The 20,095-nt window shown below is 46.9% G+C and overlaps 1 protein-coding gene across 2 annotated transcripts in view; it reads right to left on the bottom strand.

The window, feature by feature from the left end:
- SLC13A3 (solute carrier family 13 member 3) overlaps positions 1–20,095 on the bottom strand; it is a 64,319-nt gene that overhangs the window by 11,994 nt on the left and 32,230 nt on the right. For both annotated transcript variants that reach the window (XR_013814197.1, XM_079784220.1), the window contains exons 4-10: positions 18,807–18,873; positions 15,670–15,855; positions 13,207–13,332; positions 11,536–11,628; positions 10,455–10,559; positions 6,192–6,289; positions 2,489–2,601 (exon numbers count right to left, since the gene is read on the bottom strand). Coding sequence is in view for 1 of the 2 variants with exons in the window: in XM_079784220.1 (XP_079640346.1) it covers positions 2,489–2,601; positions 6,192–6,289; positions 10,455–10,559; positions 11,536–11,628; positions 13,207–13,332; positions 15,670–15,855; positions 18,807–18,873 (788 nt within the window). In the remaining variant the exon portion in view is untranslated. The remainder of the gene's footprint in view (positions 1–2,488; positions 2,602–6,191; positions 6,290–10,454; positions 10,560–11,535; positions 11,629–13,206; positions 13,333–15,669; positions 15,856–18,806; positions 18,874–20,095) is intronic.

Raw genomic sequence — 20,095 nt, 5'->3', positions numbered from 1 at the left:
GAAAGGGGCAGCTGCTACACAAAGCCCTCCTTGAACAGAAATCAAAGCCTGCTGCCTGGGGCCGGGCCAGGGGCCAGACTGGCCTCCCAGCATGCTCAGCGGTCCTGCAGCCCAGCCCCCACTGAGAGCCAGGCTTTACCCACCAGCTCTGAGCTCAGAGAAGCCTCTTGGGGGTGGGGTCCCCCTCTGCCCCCTCCCTCAGTCAGAATAGGTGCATCTCAGTAAACAGATCTATTTCCACAGAATTGCTCGGGGCGAGACCCTCTGTGTCATCCTTGATCCTGAATCCCCCTCTTCCCCAACATCCACTCATAATAACCAGCTGTGTTGGCTATGTTCTAAGTTCTCCATATGAATGGACTCATTTAAAAATTGTAACAACTCTATTAGATGGAATCCATGTGTGCGTGTTTTTTTTTTTTAAATATGTTTTTATTGATTTCAGAGAGGAAGGGAGACGGAGAGATAGAAACATCAATGATGAGAGAGAACCATTGATCAGCTGCCTCCTGCAAGCCCCCCACTGGGGATCAAGCCCGCAACCCAGGCATGTGCCCTTGATCGGAATCAAACTGGGACCCTTCAGTCTACAAGCCGACGCTCTATCCACTGAGCCAAACCAGCTAGGGCTAATTTTTTTTTAATTTTTATTGAGAGAGAGAGAGACCGATCTGTTGTTCCGATTATTTATGCACTCACTGGTTGCTTCTTGTATTTACCCTGACTGGATATCGAACCTGCAACCTCGATGTATTGGGACGATGCTCCAACCAACTGAGCTACCTGGCCAGGTGAGATGGGATCCATTTGTATTCCTATTTTGTAGACGAGGAACCGGAGGCACACAGCTAAGAGGCACAAGATATGAGACTAACCCAGATGGCTTGGTTCCACCGCCCATGCTTTCTACCAATGCAGGGCATGGTCCTCTTGAGACCTGGCTAGCATGTCACTTCCTCTGGGAAGCCTTCCTTGAAACATCTCCAGTGGAAGACAGTAGTGAAAGGAATCAGAGAGACACCAGTTCAAAGCCCAGCTCTGCTACCAATGAGCTGTGTAACCTAGAGTCAGGCAGTTAACCTCTCTGGTCTTTGGGATTCCTTAAAAGGGGACAACAACAGTACTTTTTCTCATCCATCCCTTTGCTCTGTTTGAAATCTGTACCATTGTAACTGTGTTATTTATTGAGGTGGGGCGGGGGGAGAATAAAACAAAAACATAGTTTGCAGAAAAAGAGATGCTGTGTAGAGAACCTAAATGTGCTGCCCAGACCGCCTTCCATGAAGGCCTTGTTGCCCCAGCGCAGGGAGTGCGGGCAGCAGACAGCCGGCACTGCCAGCCCCTGACCCCAGGGTACCTTGCCCAAGGTCACACCTGCTCCTGGGGAGGCTCATGTCCACAGATGCCGGAGGGATGCCGGGGTATAAAGGCCTGGCCACCCCTGACCAACGGGATGTCTCTGCAGGGCCCTCTCAGCTTGGCGCTGTCTGTGGGGCTGATGGAGGCTTCGCGGGGTCTGCCTCTTGGCTGTATTGCTACCCCTCAAGGTCACCGAATGACCTCAGAGTCTGCTTCCGGGAAGCAAAACCTGCACTAAGCGTGGCATGAGGATGCACAGGGACTCCTCAGCACTTCCTGTTTGCTATGGATTGCATCAGCATATCTTCTTCAATGACTCCCAACAGCCCCACAGAGAAAGAACTTTGAGCCTTGGTTTTCCTACCTGAAAAATGGGGGTAAAATATTCCCTAGACCCTAGGGTCCTGTGAGGATTCAGTGAGGTAATACATTGTGATACATGGTGGACACTGAGGCTGTACTTCCTCTGAGCAGGGCCGACGACCCCGAGTGTGAGCGCCTCCTGAAAATCCTGCACCCTTGGTGCCTCACTCACCTCCCTCTAATCCCAGCCCTGCCTCTGAACTCACAGAACCCTCTAGAATAACAGTAATAACTAATTAAATAAACAGTATCAAAAATACCTAACATTTATATCATAATGGATAAGAGCATATACTCTAGAGTCAAACTACCTGGATCGCAATCTGGAGTACATAGCTGTGTGACCTTGGGCAAGTGACTTTACCTCTCTGTGCCTCCATTTCCTAATCTCTAGAATGGGAATAATGATGGCATGTATCTCATGTTTGGAAGTTTAAATCAGTTACTGTATGTAAGGCACGTTGGACAAGGCGAGCACTGTATGTGGTGGTGTTCCCCTGTGCTCACAGAACCCTCAAGTCATGATGTTATTGGTACCATAATAGTATTGAGTCCACTGTGAGCTCCTTGAGGTTCCAGATCAGACCTTACTCCTGTCTTTCTCCCCAGCACCGGGCACTGAGATGGGAACTATGATGAATGTTCATTGGCAAAGGAGGTGGGGTCTGCAGGGCCCGTGGAGTCTCTGGCTCTTGGGCTGCACCTGCAGCTGGGACTGGGACCTGCCCACGCCTCCCTGGGCGTGTAGCCCTCCTGCCGATCTTACCTCGCAGGCCTTGGCCATGGAGAAGCCCCCTCCCAGGAGAAGGATGATGCTCCAGGGGATGGTTTCCTCCGCCCTCTTCCACGTCAGCAGGGGTTTTGTCTCTGTGTTGGAAGCTGGGCAGAGAGAGAAGACACTCACTCTGAGGAGCGGACACTGGCCCCTGCAGGCCCATCTTTGTGGGGGCCCTCGGGGTTCTCCAGGAAGCCACGATCTGGCTCCATATCTGACTTCGGAGCTTTAGGGGAAACCCACAGCATCGTGGTATGGCATCTGCTCTATTCGGAGTGAGAACGATGAGGCCCCCCGCAGCGTGAGGACGCCCCGGAAGCAGGCCTCCACGCGCAGGACGCCCGCTCAGCCTCTCCCAGTCCTTCTGGGCAAGTGTTACTTTCATCCGCACACACACAGGACAAAAGGGTCTCTTTGTAACTAGATGTGCACAGGGAGCGAAGAAAGAGGAAGGGTATTCAGGAGAGAAAAGAGCGATGGGAATCTTTGGCCCGTGGAACTATGGGATGGATTTTATGTTCAAAGGGGGGGGTGTGTGCAGTGGCGAGGACAGGGGTCAGCACACTTCTGTAAAGGTTAGGGACTGGATAATTCATGCTTTGCAGCCTCTGTTGCAACGAGGATGCCGTGATGGCACAAAGCAGCCATGGACAAAACATGCATGAACGGGCATCCCTATTGTCCCCGGGGTCTGGGCACTTACCGTCACCCTCGGTTGCTATTTTCATGTAACACAGAAACTGTTTTTCTGTTTCAAAAATGTGAAAGGAATGATGAACAGGGAGGGCCTTGTTTTCTGAAACACATTGCCCTGTACCCAGTCCGCTGCCTCCATTAATGTCACCTCCCTGTAGGCATTTGAGTCTGCAACGCCCGTTCTGTAAACTAGGAAGCCGGAGGTGAGCAGGGTCTAAGGGACCTACTCGGGAAAGCCAGTTCCAGAGAATCCAGGGGCTCACTAGGAGGTCACCCAGCAAATCAGGAACAGAGCTGGGGTACCAGACATCCAGTCCCGGTGCCCTCCCCGCAGCCCCAGCCCAAGAGGAAGCTCAGGTCCTGTGAGCCCACTCCCAGGTGACAGAACCCTGGAAGGGGCCCAGTCAAGAGCAGCCAGTCCACAGGCCGGTCAGGAATCGATGAGGCTACAGGTAGCCTGGTGGGCGAGATCTGCCCAAATAAGAATAAAACGTGCTGCCCTGGCTCAGCTGGTTGGAGCATTGTCCCACACACCAAAAGGTTTGGGTTCAGTTTCTGGTTGGGACACACACCTAGGTTGTGGTTTCAATCCCCAGTCAGGGTGTGTGTGGGAGGCAACCAATTGATCTCTCTCTCTCTCTCTCTCTCTCTCTCTCTCTCTCTCTCTCTCTCTCTCTCTGTCTCTCTCTCATTCTCTCTCAACATATCCTTGGGAGAGGATTTGAAAAAAAAGTAGTAGTACTGATTCATGTTATTATAACATGGCTCATCCTTAAAAACATCACGTTCATTGAAAGCAGCCATCACAAAGAATCACATGTGTAACTATGATTACATTTATATGAAATATCTAGAATAGGCAAACCCATAAAGAAAGTAGACTGGTGATTGTCTAGGGCTTGAGGGGAGGGGCATGAGCGACTGCTAATGAACCAGGGTTTCTTCACGGGGTGGTGAAAATGTTGCAAAATAGTATTGATGACTGCACAATTCTGTGAATATACTGAAAACCATTGAATGTACACTTTAAACGAGTGATTTGTACAGTATGTAAATTATATCTCAATTCAGCTGTTATTTAAAAAAAAACAATAACAGAATAAGCCAAACCAACTAGGTTCTTCCTCTCAGAAGCATCAGTGGGAAATAGAGAGACAGCTGGGCAAAGAGAAGTGATGATGAAAGGTAGAAGAGTGGACAGAGGTCGCATAATACAGGAGGGGTGTTAGCAGCTGAGGTTCTGTGGGGAAACAGGGACTTGGAGGAAGTAGGTCCTCCCAGGAAGCGGGAGCTGGAGGAAGTGGGAGTTATGAGAAAGCAGACGTTATGAGGAAACAGATGCCAGGAGGCAGCAGGGCTCCGAGGGAGTGGACTGGAAGGAGTACACACTGTAAGACTGGAAGCCAGAGGGACAGAGGCTGAGGGGACAGGAAGTAGAAGCCGTGGGAGCAGATACTACGAGAGAGTGGGCACCAGCAAGGTGAAGACGCTCTAAGAAAACAGAACTTCCACAAAGGCAAGAGCTAGAATGAAGCAGAAACTATAAACATTCAAAAGCTAAGGAGCGGTGGAAACTATGAAGAGACCAAGAAATGACACATGGAGCGGAATGTGAGGAAAGCGTCTGGAAGCGAGACAGAGAAGCAGAGATGGAGGGGGCAAGGGAACCCTGTTTGGTTTTGCAGAGGCCAGAGCCCACAGCCTAAGCTCCTCGGACCCCGTGGCAGCCTCCTCCAGGGCCAGCTCTGCTCCAGGAACTATTGGTGGGACCGAGAAATCCGCTTCCTCCTGATCCTTACGCTGTACTCCCCACACTCCAACCCCCATCCTACAAAATTGGAGCTATCCTTCCTAATACTCCATTTTTTCTCCAATAGAAAATAGTGCCCGGCTGGCGAGGCTCAGTGGTTGAGCGTCGACCTATGAACCAGGAGCTCACGGTTCAATTCCCCGTCAGGGCACATGCCCAGGTTGCGGGCTCCATCCCCAGTGTGGGGTGTGCAGGAGGCAGCCGATCAATGACTCTCTCTCATCATTGATGTTTCTGTCTCTCTCTTCCTCTCCCTTCCTCTCTGAAATCAATACAAATAAATTACAAAACACACGATAGAAAATAGTTAGCTTAGGACCACTATTTCCTGACTCGTGGTCCAGAGCTCATCTCACTCCCCAGATAGAGACGGGCCAGGCACACAACACGGCTCATCTGTGACCGGTGGCAGGTGTTGGCACCCTCTCGAGGCAGACTGCTGGCAATCCAGTGGGCTCACATGTTGGATGGAGCTCTGAAGGCCAAGGCCAGACTACAGACGGTTTGGTTTGGAGGGCTCTGTGATTCTTCTAAGCTGAATCTGAATGCTTTTCAGCAGTTTTGCCTCACTCCACACCCTTTCCCGTTCATTTTAACCCAGCTTGAGATGCTCACATCTGGCCCTGTAGGCAACTGAGTTGCAAGTCCGGAGGTGGCAAAGCTTTTCTATAAAGGAGCAGAAAGTAAATATCTCGGGCTTTGTGGGCCAACAGGCAACACTGAGGCTATTGCGTAGACACTTATATCACTAGAGAAATTAAAAGTCCACAAATTTCTTATTGAAGAAATTTAAAACTTCATTTATGGACACTGAAATTTGAATTTCATGTAATGTTGTGTGTCATATTTTTCTCGTGATTCTTTTCAACCATTTAAAAGTGTGAGAGCCATTCTTAGCTCATGGGTAGCTAAGACAATAGACAGGCAGCTGGATTTGGCCCGGGGACTGTAGCTAGTTGCTAGCCCCTGCCCTGGACAGTCACCTCCAGCAGCCCTAAGTGCCCAGACAAGGTAGCTGCTCAGACAGGGAACAGGGAACAGGGGATGGGGAAGACTCGGGGTAGCTCGTGGCTCGTACAGTAGGGCTCTCAGGTCCCAGGTGTGGGGCCCACCTCAGGCCACTGATTACCACGCTCCACGCCACAGAACTCACTGAGCTCACCGACACCCCAGCCCTGACCACCTTACCTTTAAAGTCACACCACCACTTGAGAGAGGGCCTTTTGGATGGGAAGAAAAACAAGATGATGACAATGCTCACGCCGGTTACAGCATCAGAAGTAAACCTACAAGGACAGACAAGGCCTTGAATCACGTGACCCTGGGCATCTCAGCAGGCCAAGGCTTGGCAGATTTACCAGTGAGGATCTGTGGGAGGGAATTAGGGCCACTGTGAAGGGGCCTTGTCAGAGGCTCTGGATTCTGTCCTGCACTGAACTCAGCACGGATGCAACCACCCGTGGATGCAAAAGCCCTTTGCCCACAGCCCCCCGGGGCTTTTAGATCCTGCTTGAGCCAAACAAATACTTTTCCTCCCAACTCAAGGACATGAGGTAAAGGGACTTGACCAAGGAGGGAAGACTCTGAGAGCCACAGGATACTGGGGTCTGTGGAACCCCCATGGACCACTGTAACCAGGGTTCCTGTAACAGCTCTGTATTTGTTCAGCTTCTGTTTGCATTCCTCCTAGGATGGGCAGCTGACTACATGGACATGCCGCTCACTCACATCAGCAGAGCCCGGATGGAGCCAGCTTCATAGCCCCGCAAAACCTAGCGACCACCTTTCAAGGATCCACAAGGTGTCCAGTGGAGGAGGTGTTAAACTCTCAGAAGCCTGGGATAGGCCTCTTCCATTTCAGATGAGGAATCCAAGGCTCAGAGAGCAGAGCAACTTGCTCAAGGCCAGACCATGGTCTGTGGGGAGATGGGTACTGAACCCCGATTTTCCCAGCTCCAAGTTCAAAGAAGCTCAGAGCCAACTACTAACAAAAGCATTTTCAGCCCGCACATTTGGGAAGAAGAGTATTCAAATGGCCAAGAAACTGGAAACGGTGGTCAATATCACTCTATTAGAGAAATATAAATCCAAACACTAATGGAGTACTATTCTGTTTTTGCCTCTGCGAACAGACAGGCAAACTTGAAAAGGGTGGTAATACCGAATGAGGATGTTGGAAAACATATAGGGCTGGTGGGAAAATAAATGTTTAACCTTTAGAGGGCAGCTGGCATCATGCTTCTACACTTTACATGTGAATACCCCTCAATCCAGTTATTCTTCTTCTAGGAATTTACCCTCAGGAAATAACTGGACTCTTGTACACAATTTATGTACAGAGATGTTCATTTGGTAAGAGTGAAAAATAGAAGATGCTTAGTAGAGACATGTTTAAATAAAGTGTTTTTAATAATATATATAATATGTACATAATGAAATACCCTACATCTTTTTTTAATATATGAGATATCAATTTTTATGTATAGACATACAACCAAGAAACCTCGTAAATAAATAAAAAAGTTTTTATTTGCAGTATTGGACACAATCCAAAAGGAATTGATAAACTAAATTAAGATACTCCCATTCTATAGAATACTGTGCAGTGTTTAAAAAGAATGAAATATCCCTGCCACGGTGGCTCAGTGGTTAAGCATCGACCTATGAACCAGGAGGTCACAGTTCAATTCCCAGTCAGGGCACATGCCCAGGTTGCAGGCTTGATCCCCAGTAGGGGGTGTGCAGGAGGCAGCCAATTGATGATCCTCTCTCATCGCTGATGTTTCTCTCTCTCCCTCACCCTTCCTCTCTGAAATCAATAAAATCAATAAAAATATTTAATAAGAAGAATGAAATAGCAAATTGTCCATGATCCTATTATAATATTTTCCAACATTTTGTTATATGTCTGTGTGTGTGTATTAATGTGCGTGTGTGCGTGTGTATATCTGAAACATTACACACCAACTTTAATTGTGAATATCATTGGGGAGAGGGACACAGGGGAGATGAAGGGCAACTAAATTTTACTTTTTCTCTTCAGCATTGCTTGAATTTTTTATAATGAATATACGTAACTTTTATCATGAGACAAAAAACAGCAGATCACAAACAATATGTTCACTGTAATCACATTTCTGTCAAAAAATCTTATGTTTAGATAGGTTTCTTTTTAGTCTGTTTGCTTGTGTTTTAAAGATTAGTTTTACTGAAATATATACTTAACATGGAATACAATGCACCCATTTTAAGGATATAGTTAAGTAAGTTTAGCCTAATGTCCAGTCTTATATCCACCAATCCAATCAAGTTGTGGAATGGTTCTCAGAGAGGCATTCTTTTTAATTCAGAAAGGATGTCCATCAGATCTGGAGACAAAGATTCTAGGTGATTTTCACTTTCTTTGTTTCATTCAAGCCATTACAGCCTTTGCCTAGATTGGGGTCCATAGTGTCTTCTATAAAAGGCCACACAATAAATATTTTTGGCTTTGCAGGCCATGTGGTTTCTGCCATGGCTCAGCTTTGACATCATAGCATGAAAGCAGCCGTAGACAGTAAGTGAATAGGTGTGGCTGTGGTCCAACAGAACCTTATTTGTAGACACTGACCTTTGAATTTCATGTGCCACAAAATACAGGGTGGGGCAAAAGCAGGTTCACAGTTCTTCATACGGAAGATAATACAATAATCTATAATAACAAAAGCATAATATGCTAATTAGACCGGACGTCCTTCCAGACAACCTTCTGGATGAAGCCGAGGCTGTGAGGGAAGCCTGGGTCCCAGGTGCCAGAGGGAAGCCGGTGCCGGCAGCCGGGGGGAAGGAAGGCCTACTCTTGCATGAATTTCATGCATCAGGCCTCTAGTTAATAAATAATAATACAAGAATAAATTCTGTGTTTTGCTTACTCACAACTATAAAACTACCTCTGCCCCATCCTGTATTGTCATTTGATTTTCCCTAGCCATTTAAAAATGTAAAAACCATTCAAAAACAAGGGTGGGCCAGATTTGGTTCATAAGCCGTAGTTTACCGACCCCTGTCTCAGATGACAGGGGCCATCTGGATGGTGTCATAGCTCCTAACTGTTCTCTCACCTGTATTTTTGCCCCCACTATCCATTCCCTAGTAAATGTAATTAATGTTTTACTGAGTTCTTCCTATGAGCAATTTTAATCGTTTGACATGTATTAACTCATTTATCCTCAGAACAATCCAATGAGAAATGTACTATTATTATACCACTAGAGGCCCAGTGCATGATTGAATCATGCACGTGTAGGGTCCCCTACACGCTTTCGCTTTTCGCGGTGGAGCTGGGTGCCTGTCCGCTGGTGCCGGAGCAGACAGGCACCCAGCTCCCCCACTTTTGATGGTCCGCGGCCGCTGAGGGGGGCTAACCTGCTGTTGAGAGGCGCAGGGGGCGGCCTCTCAACGGCTGCTGAAGGGGGCTGCCGCGGACACCTGGCTACCCTGCCGTTGAGAGGCGCAGCTGGGTGTCTGCAGCAGGCCCCCTCAGCGGCCTGCGCCTCTCAACAGCAGGGTAGCCCCCCTCAGTGGCAGCGGATTCGTGCCTCTCAATGGCTGGATAGGCCACCCCGAGTCCCGCCCCCTAGCCTCCCGCCGCCCAATCGTGGGCGTAGCGGAGTGATGGTAATTTACATGTTACTCTATTATTAGATAGGATTTCACAGATGAAGAGACTGCAACACAGAGAGGTTAAGTAACTTAAAACCCTCCTATAGCTTCCCATGACTCCTATTAAAAAATACCAAAATGCTTAACATGTCTAACAAGACCTCCACGATCTGGCCCTCACCTTCCCTTCCAGCCACGTCTTGCCCACTTTCCTACCTTCCCACCAGGTATCGGTCAAACTGGGCTTCAAGTGTCCTAAGCTGGTTCCTGCCTCAGGCTCTCACAGACATGCCCAGTGTGCCTCCAGTGTTTATCTCCACTCTTTCCAACTTCGCTTCTTCCCAGAACTATCCAAAGTCAAGGCCCCCACTCCACTCTCTTATAAATTCCCCCTCTCACGCTTTCATTGCACTCATTACAAGGTTATTTTGTTGTCTGACTACTTGTTTTTGTCTGTGTCCCCATCATCTAGCATAATGCTTAGCACATAGTAGGCTCTCAAAAAATGCTGACTGAGTGCATGAGTGAATGAATGAATGAATGATGTGATTGGGGCTGCACAATTTGTAGGTGACAGAGCTGCCCATGAAACCCAGTTTTGTCTGATTTCAAAGACAAAGCTCTTAATACATGAGAGCTCAGATGTCTTATCATCCAAACCAAAACTCTTTCGAGAGCAAGAGAAGGAGCCATTAATACTGACCAGGGACCAGAGTCCAGGTCAGCCCGGCTCACTGCCCCTCCAGCTCCAAGTGGCCCATCCCAGCATCTTCCCTGTTGGACTCCGTCCGTGGGTCCCCAGAGGCTCACCCAGGTTTGAAGAGATTGGACCAGCCAGGGATGAACTTCGGGTCCCGGAAGAAGAGGAGGATGGCGAACATGCAGAAAAGGATGAAAACGGCCCGTTCGGCAAACCTGTAGTATAGATATGCAGGCACATGGTGACCGTGGGCGCGGGCGGCCTGTGGGGTGGGACGGCCTCGGGCAGGGGCCCACAGGGTGACTGGGCCCAGATCCTGCCTCTGAGAAACTGAAAGGAGTAGTTCACTCCCCAGGAAGCCCCCAGCGTGAGGAGAGGGCTGTTCCATGGTGTGAGTGGTTCCTGCCTGGGGCGACCACACTCGCCAGGGTCCTTCCTAAGTACCCAGCAGCCCTCTCACCAAAACTGTTTATATAATTTTTACCGGGAGTTTCCCAGAGTCCTAGGGAGAATCCAGAGACAGAGAGAAAGAGTGAAAAAAGAGAGAATCAGAAAAGCAGAGAGACAGGAAACAGACAGAGAGGTAGGCAAAGAGTCACACACAGGGATGAACATAAACACAGAGTGGGACAGACACAGAAAGGGACAGACATGAAGAGTAGTAGGAAGCGAGAGAGAGTCTTCAAATGTTGGGGGTAAATATCTACCCAATGTGCCCATTTCACAGATTGGGGAACAGAGCCCAGAGAGGGTTAGTGCCTTGCCCAAGGTCACACAGGAAGTGAGTGGCAGAGTCAGCCCTTGGGGGCAAGCCTGCTGACTCTGAGTTACTGTTACCACCGGAAATACATACTTTAAACAAGGTCCTGGAAGCTGCCCAAAGCAATGTTGAGTATCCCAGGTACCAGGAGGGAAAGGGTGCATTTGGCAGGAAGGAGACAAGTCCCCACCCCAAGTACACCCTGAGGAGCTTTCTAGTTTTCAGGGTATCTACCCCAGCACCAGGGCAAAAGGCTGACTGTGCAAGCCACCTCTCTCCCCTCCATCTCCAGGACCCCACTTCAGGCCATTGGTCCTGATATTCCCCTGGGACTCAGCCCCCAGGGACCCAGGGATCAGACCAAGAGGTATCTCTCCTGAAAGTCTAACGCCCAGTTTTCTCTCCACCCCGTGGGCCCCTGGATCGCGCACACCATGTGCCCCAGGTTCTCGTATTCCGCCTGAATCATAGCGCGAGCCCTATCTTCTCCGGTAGCATTGGCCTCTGTGTCCTTCTTCCAGCCCCTGAAACAGAAAGCAGAGAAGTTAGGAGTGACTACGGCAAGGGTGACTAACTTCGCCCCAGCCCACCCCCACCTGGCCTGGCCTCATTATCTCTGTTCTGGAAACTGCAATGGCCTGGTGGGCTCCCTCTGTCTTCCCTTTCTAAAAACTGTTCTCCCCACCTATAGCCTGGACGGTCTTTTAAAATGGGAATCTGATCATCTGACTCCCAGGGGATCCTTTAGGGGATCAAACAGAAACATGAATAAACATACAATTCAATGGAATAAAATAGAAAGCCCAGAAATATGCCCACATATAAATGGGGATTTAGTCTGTGATAAAGTTGGTATCACAGATTGGTATGCAAAAGATGGGCTATTCGGTCAATGGTGTTGGACATATAGTTCAATGGAACAGAATTGAGAGTTCAGAGATAAACCCATACACATCTGTGGTCAATTGATTTTTGACACGGATACCATGACAATGAATTTAAACCTCACAGCACTCTAAGGATAAACTCCAAATAGATAAAAAAGAATTTAAATGTGAAAATATTAAAATATCAGAGGAAAACGGTGGTTACTTTTTTTTATAACTCCTTTAATGGTAAGGCCCTTTTAACTGTAATGGAAAATTCAGGAGCCATATGAGAAAAGATTGACAAATAGTCTATGTAAAATTTTCTCAAAAATTCTACATGACAGAAAGCACTGTAAGCAAAGTAAAAAGCAAATTAGAAAAATATTTGGCCCTAACCTGTTTGGCTCAGTGGATAGAGCGTCGGCCTGTGGACTGAAGGGTCCCAGGTTCAATTCTGGTCAAGGGCAGGTACCCTGGTTGCGGGCACATCCCCAGTAGGGAGTGTGCAGGAGGCAGCTGATCAATGTTTCTCTCATCGATGTTTCTAACTTTCTATCCCTCTCCCCTCTTCTCTGTAAAAAATCAATAAAATATATTTTTTTAAAGAAAAATATTTGCAACTCATATTGCAGAATAATCACTAATCTTTCAATACCTAAAGAGTATTAGAAATCAATCAGATCAACTAACACCAATGGTCCATTTGAAAAATGTACAAAGGATATAAACACACAGTTTAGCAATTCACAGGAAAGTGAATACCCATGGTCTCCATGAATATATAAAAACTCTTCATATTGCCCCTCAATGTTAAAAGGTGTTCAAAATTACTCTCAATAAAATAAATGCAAATTACTTTTCTCTTATCAGATTGGCAAAAATCCACTTTGCTGTATGGTAACAGACACTCGTATATGTGGTAAATGGGAGAACAAATTAGTACAATTCTTATGGAGAACAACTTGACAATATTTATTAAAATAAAACTGTGTTTTTATTAGTGGTTTAGTATCGATGATGGGTGAATTAACTGAGGGTCTGAGCATAGCAGGCAGGCCACACACCACCCACTATCCTCACACAGTAGGGAAATGAGGTCTACTACAGTCACCAAGTGAGAAGATAACATGACATTATAAAGACAATCCTCAGTGTATGCAGAGGACCAAGACTCAAGCAGCCATTCCCTAGTGAGAAGGAACTCAAAGCTCAAGTTAAACATGAAGGTGGTACCTCGTGAACATTCCCCCATACAGGAAGGAGATCCAGAGCCAGGCAATCAACAGGAACAGCACCATCAGAGGTAAGGCGAAAATGAACCAGGAGCCGAAATTCACCACGTCGCTCTGTGGGAAGGTACTGAAGAAAAGAGGGAGGTGAGAGCCAGTCAAGATCAGCCATGCCGGGGTCTCTGTGTGTGTGTGTGTGTGTGCATAGAAAAATGAGAAGCAGTATGTTAAATATTCACAGTAGCATGAAAGCTATTTCAAATTTTTTTTCTATATTATCTGAGAGTTCTATAATGTACCCACCATTACATGTATAATCAGAATAAACTAATGAAATGAATTTGGGGAGCAAAGCCCCAGGAGAACTCTCAGGGCAGCTATTGCCCTGTCTCCTGGGCTCCCAGCTGGAGAATCAGAACTCCACATTACTTAGCATTCCTTCTAAATCCCCTCCTCCAAGACCAGAAAGTCCAAGCCTGAGCAATTAAATGTTGTCAATGACATGTACGTAATTTATATTTACTCCAAATCCTTCAACTTGATATTTTTACCTACAACTCCAGCATTTCCTCCCTAATTCTTTAAAAAAAATTTTTTTATTGATTTCAGGGAGGAAGAGAGAGAGAGAGAGAGAGAGAGAGAGAGAGAGAGAGAGAGAGAGAAACATCAATGATAAGAGAGAATCACTAATCCGCTGCCTCCTGCACACCCGCTACTGGAGTTCGAGCCCACAACCCTGACATGTGCCCTGACCAGGTATCAAACCATGACTTCCTGGTTCATAGGTCAATGCTCAACCATTGAGCCACGCCAGTTGGGCCCTCCCTAATTTCTTTTAAAGTTGGGATAAATTTCTGCTCATGTCAGGGTGGGCAGACAGCCTGAAATTTCTCTGATAGCAACTGCCACCCCACCCATTACCCAAATCCCCCACCTCAGGACCTGCCCCTGAGGCTCCCAGAACCCACATCTTTCCTGTCCAGCCTCTTCTGGTTGAGGAGACTACAGGGCCAGCCCAGACTGTTCCCACATCTGAAACAGGGCCATCTAGGTTTGCTAACCCAAACCTAAGGCCCAGCCAGGTCTTGCTCAGAGAATGGAGATGAAAAGGTCTGCATTGGGCTTAAATCAATTAGCAAAATGCTGACGCCTGGCCCATCTCACCCCCCCTGAATCACAATCTGCAACTGAGACCCAGCTGTATTTTTCCATCTCCCCCAGTGACTCTAACAAGCACCCATTGGCTGAGAATCACTGGTTTCTACCATCAAATCATATAATCAAGGAACTTAAGCACCTGATATAATATAGTGGAGGTTTAAGGTTTTAAAATCAGTTTGTGAGGCAAAACAGGAGTGCACTTAAAATTTCTCACAAAAATAATTTCAATTGCACACAAGTAGAGAACCGATTTATGTATGCCGAGCCTGCTCTCAGGAGACCAGCACCAGCTTTCCCTCACCCTCCCAGTAGGTCCTTGATTCCTTGGTTGAGCAGCCGGGAAAGAAGCTGGTCAGCAGCGGGACCATGTGGAACATCAAAGACTTTGTACTGTTATCTGCCTGCCAAATGCTTACGTTTGCATTTGTGAAGATTAAATCAACACAGGCCACATCTCCACTGCACAGGAATCTGAAAACCTCTCAGAATCCTAGAATCTGAACATCTCAGGATCTTGAAATACAGGAATTTTTTAAATCTTTGAACTAAGAGGCTTGGAACGATGGAGTCGACAAGCCATGCTGTCTGAGAATCCGCTTATCCTCATGCCGGCCTCTGTTGGAACAGTTTCAGAGATGGGGACACTTCACCTCCTGGCAGAACCCGCTGCCCTGCTGGCCTGCGTGCAAGGCTGCAAAGCTTCTCCCTGGACAGGACTGCCACAGACCCACGCCTCCAGCTGGGGCGTTTTTAAAGCAGATGCCACATCATGTTGCTCTTCTGCTCTCAGCTTTCCACGGACTCCCCACTGGGTCCTTAACAATAGTTGCCTTAGTCTGGCCTCTTCTTACCGCATCTCCTCCCACAATCCCCTGCACCTTCTACACTGCAGCCTAGCTGGTCTTGATGCCGTTCGCCTTTGCACAGGCTACCCCCTCTGTCGGGAAGGCACTTTCCTTCTGTGTCCACATAGTTCACTCCCTCACCTCTAGGCCTCTGCTCAAATGTCATCTTATTAGAAAGGTCGGACATCCGTGACCGACTCACTCCTGTGCCTTCTACCCCTTTATCCTGCTTTATTTTATTTCACAATTTATCACATGGGCATATCCCATATTCATTTGCTTTTCCCTTTACTGCGTATCTCCCCACCAGAATAAAAGTCCCACAGAGCAGAGACTTTGCTGGGTTTCATGCTGAAGCCTGGCCAATAGAAGGCACTCAAGATACATGCCCTGGATGTTAACTGAAGGAGGGGGAGAGGAGAAGGAAACTCCAGTGCCAGGTGGGGGACACCTGCTTTTACCTCTTGATCCCACCAAGTAGGATGAGGTTGGGAGCCGTGCCGGTGAGAGTGGCCGTGCCCCCAATGCTGGCTGCGTAAGGGATGGAGATGAGGAGGCCCTTCCAGATGTTTTTGCGATATTCTTCCGCCTTCTTGTTGCCGTCTGGGAGAGCCGTCGGATCCTCGGCCTCCTCAGGGAAGTCTTTGCTTTAAACAAACCCAAAGAGACGCCATTCAGCACACATGCAGCAATCCTGGGCTCACACGGAACAGCTCACACATTGCTGGGCTTGGGAGAGCTCCGTGGCTTTTTGAGAAGGTAATTTGGCACAGGCATCAAAACCCTCAAGAGCTGTGCACCCCTCCAGCTCAGGTGTTCTCTCCTAAGAATCAGTCCTAAAGAAATAATTGGGCAAATGTCTCGGGTGTGGGTACGAGAGTTCACCGTGGTGTTAAATACCATTTCAATTAATTAATTAGTTAATTAATTTTTATCATTTAAATTTAGAATAACCTAAATCACCATCAAAAGGGGATTGGCCAAATAAAGATGATCGATCCCCTTTCTGGATGCTATTTAAATATTATGATTTAGATGAGTGTATTAAGATAAAAGATATCCATTATATAAAGTGGAAAGATAGGTAACAGCACTAGTTTTTATTTTATTTAAAAAATATTCACATTATTTCATGAATATTTGAGTTTTAAGAAAAGTCTAGAATAATAATAGGCAAAGTCATTTTGGTACCTTTCTTGGGGGTTAAACTATGGATTCTTTTTCTCTATTTGTATTTTTCTGGGTTGTTTTCCTTGCACGGTTAAAGAGTTTTGGGAAAGAATGAAATTAAGAATTATTAATTATATAATTTAAAGTTAATGATGTTGACACAAATGTGATTGAGGTAAAAAGATGTTCACTTCACTCCATTAAGTGAGATAACAGTTTCCAAACAGCATATGTAATATTGTCAGCATTTTTATTTAAGAAAATGTATGTATGTATATAGAGAGAGATATCAATAAATAATCTAGATTGGTGTTCACTTAACTATTTTAACTTGTCTATGGGAGTGAGATGCCGAATATATTTTTTTGTTTAAGAGTGTTGTTCTTGCCCTGACCGGTTTGGCTCAGTGGATAGAGCGTCGGCCTCTGGACTGAAAGTCCCAGGTTCGGTTCCGGTCAAGGGCATGTACCTTGGTTGCGGGCACATCCCCAGTGGGGGATGTGCAGGAGGTGGCTGATCGATGTTTCTCTCTCATCGATGTTTCTAGCTCTCTTTCCCTCTCCCTTCCTCTCTGTAAAAAAGCAATAAAATATATTTCAAAAAAAAAAAGAGTGTTGTTCTTTTTTGACTTGTGCAATTATAAAATGTTTATAAGTGAATGAAATTAAGAATTGCTCCTGTGCAACAAACCAAATATGTTTAGATAATAAAAGATCCAGAAAATACTGTCTGGTTTTAATTGCTGCATGAGGGGCCCCGTCTCCAGTGGGCAATGAGGACAGGATCTGAAGTCTGAAAGGAACACAAGGAAGCAGCTGGAGACCCATGTCATGCATGGTCTGACTTCTCAGGTGAGTGGCCTGGTCGGGAACTGTGGCCTCTCAGATCTGGGAACCCAACCAGACTGAGCCTCCCAGTGAGAATGAGAGAGCAGAAAGAGCCCTAGGGCTCATCTAGTGCAACCCTTCTTTGTTTAGATGGGGAAACTGAGGCCCAGAGAGGGGACAGGCTTGCAGCCAATGGACATAGAGTTGTCATCTAATGGACATGGCGTTCCAGAGAGTAGCATCAGGTATTTTCCAATAAACTCAGCATAAACTCTGCATAGGCAGGAGGTAAACATTGATTCCCAGGTTGCATAGTAGTGCGTGGCTGGGCCATCACAGAACCCATGATCTCAAAGCTGGACTCAAAGCTCCCAAGTGGTGCTGGGAAGGAGTACAGTCCCTGGGATAAAACAATCAGATGTAACATCATATTCCTCCTCTGCTACCCCTCCATCAGCTCCCCTCCATCAAAATCAAGGCTACGTCCGTGGCCTATGAGGTTGCACAGGCTCTGTCCCTCTACTACCACCCTCACCACACAGGCAGTCTTTCTAACATTATCTCCTACCATCCACTCTCCCAACGCCAACCACACAGGAAGCACACAGGCTTCCTGTCTGCTTTGGACTCCCAGGAACTTTGCACCTGCTGGTCCCTCTGCTGAGAACACTACAGATCCGCCACAATCCCTCATCTCCTTCAGGTGTCTGCTCAAGCATGACCTTCTTAGAGAGGCCTTCCCTGATTACCCACTCTAAAGCTGCCCTTTTCCACCTCCAGGCCCCCGCCCTGGCCTCTTTACTGCATTACTCTCCTGCATAACACTCACAACCATGGGGCATATTATGGATTTCACTTGTGAATGAAATAGACCTGATCAATGCCCAGCAATGCTGAGAGCAAATCACTTCACTTCCTACTGTTCCATCACCATTAAATCAAGATAACAATGCCATAAATAAGAAGCGCTACCATCATAGGGCCTCGCAGCTGGCTTTGTCGGCATTATTCCATTTAATCTCAAAACAACCCTTGAAATTGGGTTCCAATATCATATCCAGTTGTTAGGTGAACTTAATTGAGGCTCAGAATGGTTAAATGACACAGCAGGTAAGTGGTGGAGCCTGCGTTCAAAGTCAAATCTGTGTGGGTCCAAACCCCAAGATCTTAAACATATTGTTTTACACAAAGTATACCAAAGACTGAACACGCTATTGATGTGAAGGGGCTTCCGGACTCACATAAGTCACGATTATTACTGTCTCATAGGACATTTTTGTCCTTGGCGCCTCTCGACCTGGTCTGCACCTGCTCTCCTTCTTGACTATCATGTGGCTTGTGCTCTTCTGCTCTGGGCCTGCCCTGGAGACCCTCCCCTCACTAAAACTCTAGGGATTTAATGTATCCTCTGCCTGACCACATTTGCATTTTTAAGGATTCAGTGGAGATCTACGCATAACCAAAAGGTGGAAACTTGGGCAGGTAGGTCATTTGGAGAAATTTTCAGAGATGGGAGGGAGGTTGCTTGCAGCACTGAGCTCTCATTCATCATCTCCTTAGACCAAGAATTGGCTCCTCAATGATTTTTACCAGGAACTCACTCTTCTCTTCTGGCAAGAAATTGCATCTCCATGGGCACAGGGTTCATGCCTTTTGTCCCCACAGCAACTAGGAGAAGAAAGCATGATGGGTTTAGTGTCATGTGAATGGGACAGGAGTGTGCCCATTCTTTTGAAGGCAGTCAAGAGTACTTCTTCAGGGTTCACTCTTTGCCAAGAATCCCATACTATTCATTCAATCAAGTAAATAAATAAAGCCATTCAACATTCCATCTTCCTGTCCTACCCATGTCTATTTGGAGACCCCAGACTTGTAGGCAGGGAATTAGCTGTAAGACTGCTTGACAGCCCATAACTCGAGCCTAGGCTTACCTGAGCAGCCATCGCCAAAAGGATGTTTGGGAAAGACTAGTTATGAGTGGTAATGGATCAGCAATGGAATGGTTGGCCCCAATCTCCCATTTATTCATTCAAAAAGTATTTATTGAGCACCTACTATGTGCTATTGACTATGAGCTTGGGGTACACAGTGAAAAGTATACAACAAGGACCCTGTTCCCATGAAGTTTATGTTCTAGAAAGGGAGACAGACAGTGAACACAGAAAGAACATTTCAGGTAGTGATGGAGGAAATAAGACTGGGCCAGGTGATGGAAAGTAATAATAGAGTAGGGAGAGGGAGCAGGTGGCCTATTGTAATCAGTCAACAGAGAGACACCATATGCTGATGGCATTTGATGTGAGACCTTAAGGATAAAAAGGAACCAGTCACATGAAGAGTCTTGAGAAGAGAGTTTCAAGCAACAGAAACAGCATGTGCAAAGGCCCTTGGGTAAGAAGCTTAGAAGAACTGAGGAACCACGAGAAGGCCAGTGTGTGGGAAAAGTAGAGAGCAGGGAAGCCCTAGGGGAGCTAGGGAGTGGGAGTGGGTTAGACAGAGGTCAACAGAAGTCAGATGTCAACTCAAGGACGGCGAACCCTTGCAGGATTTAGAGCCCATGATGGATATAGTGTGGTTGATATTTTGCAAACATCTCTGGACCTGGTAGGGGACAATGGACGATAGGGGAGCAAAAATGGAGGGTGGGAAACCAGTTCAGAACCTATTGCGTTTTCCAGGTAAGATGATGATGACTGCACAGTGGCCATAAGAATGCTGAGAGTGAATAAGTTGTAAGTGTGTTTCCGTTCTCCTTAGACAAGAGCTTGGTGCAACTTGGAGCCCAGGACCAGAACTGTCATGTGAGCCCTAGCCGATCACTCCATCAATGATGTCATTGAGTGACATGGAAATCTACATCTTTGTGGAACTTATCTTCTGGTTAGGGAGA

This window comes from Cnephaeus nilssonii, assembly GCF_951640355.1.
Source record: "Cnephaeus nilssonii genome assembly, chromosome: 11".
In the NCBI taxonomy this organism is placed as follows: Eukaryota; Metazoa; Chordata; class Mammalia; order Chiroptera; family Vespertilionidae; genus Cnephaeus; species Cnephaeus nilssonii.
The sequence above is the reverse complement of the archived record's forward strand: the minus strand, read 5'-3'. Positions and strand labels throughout refer to the sequence as shown.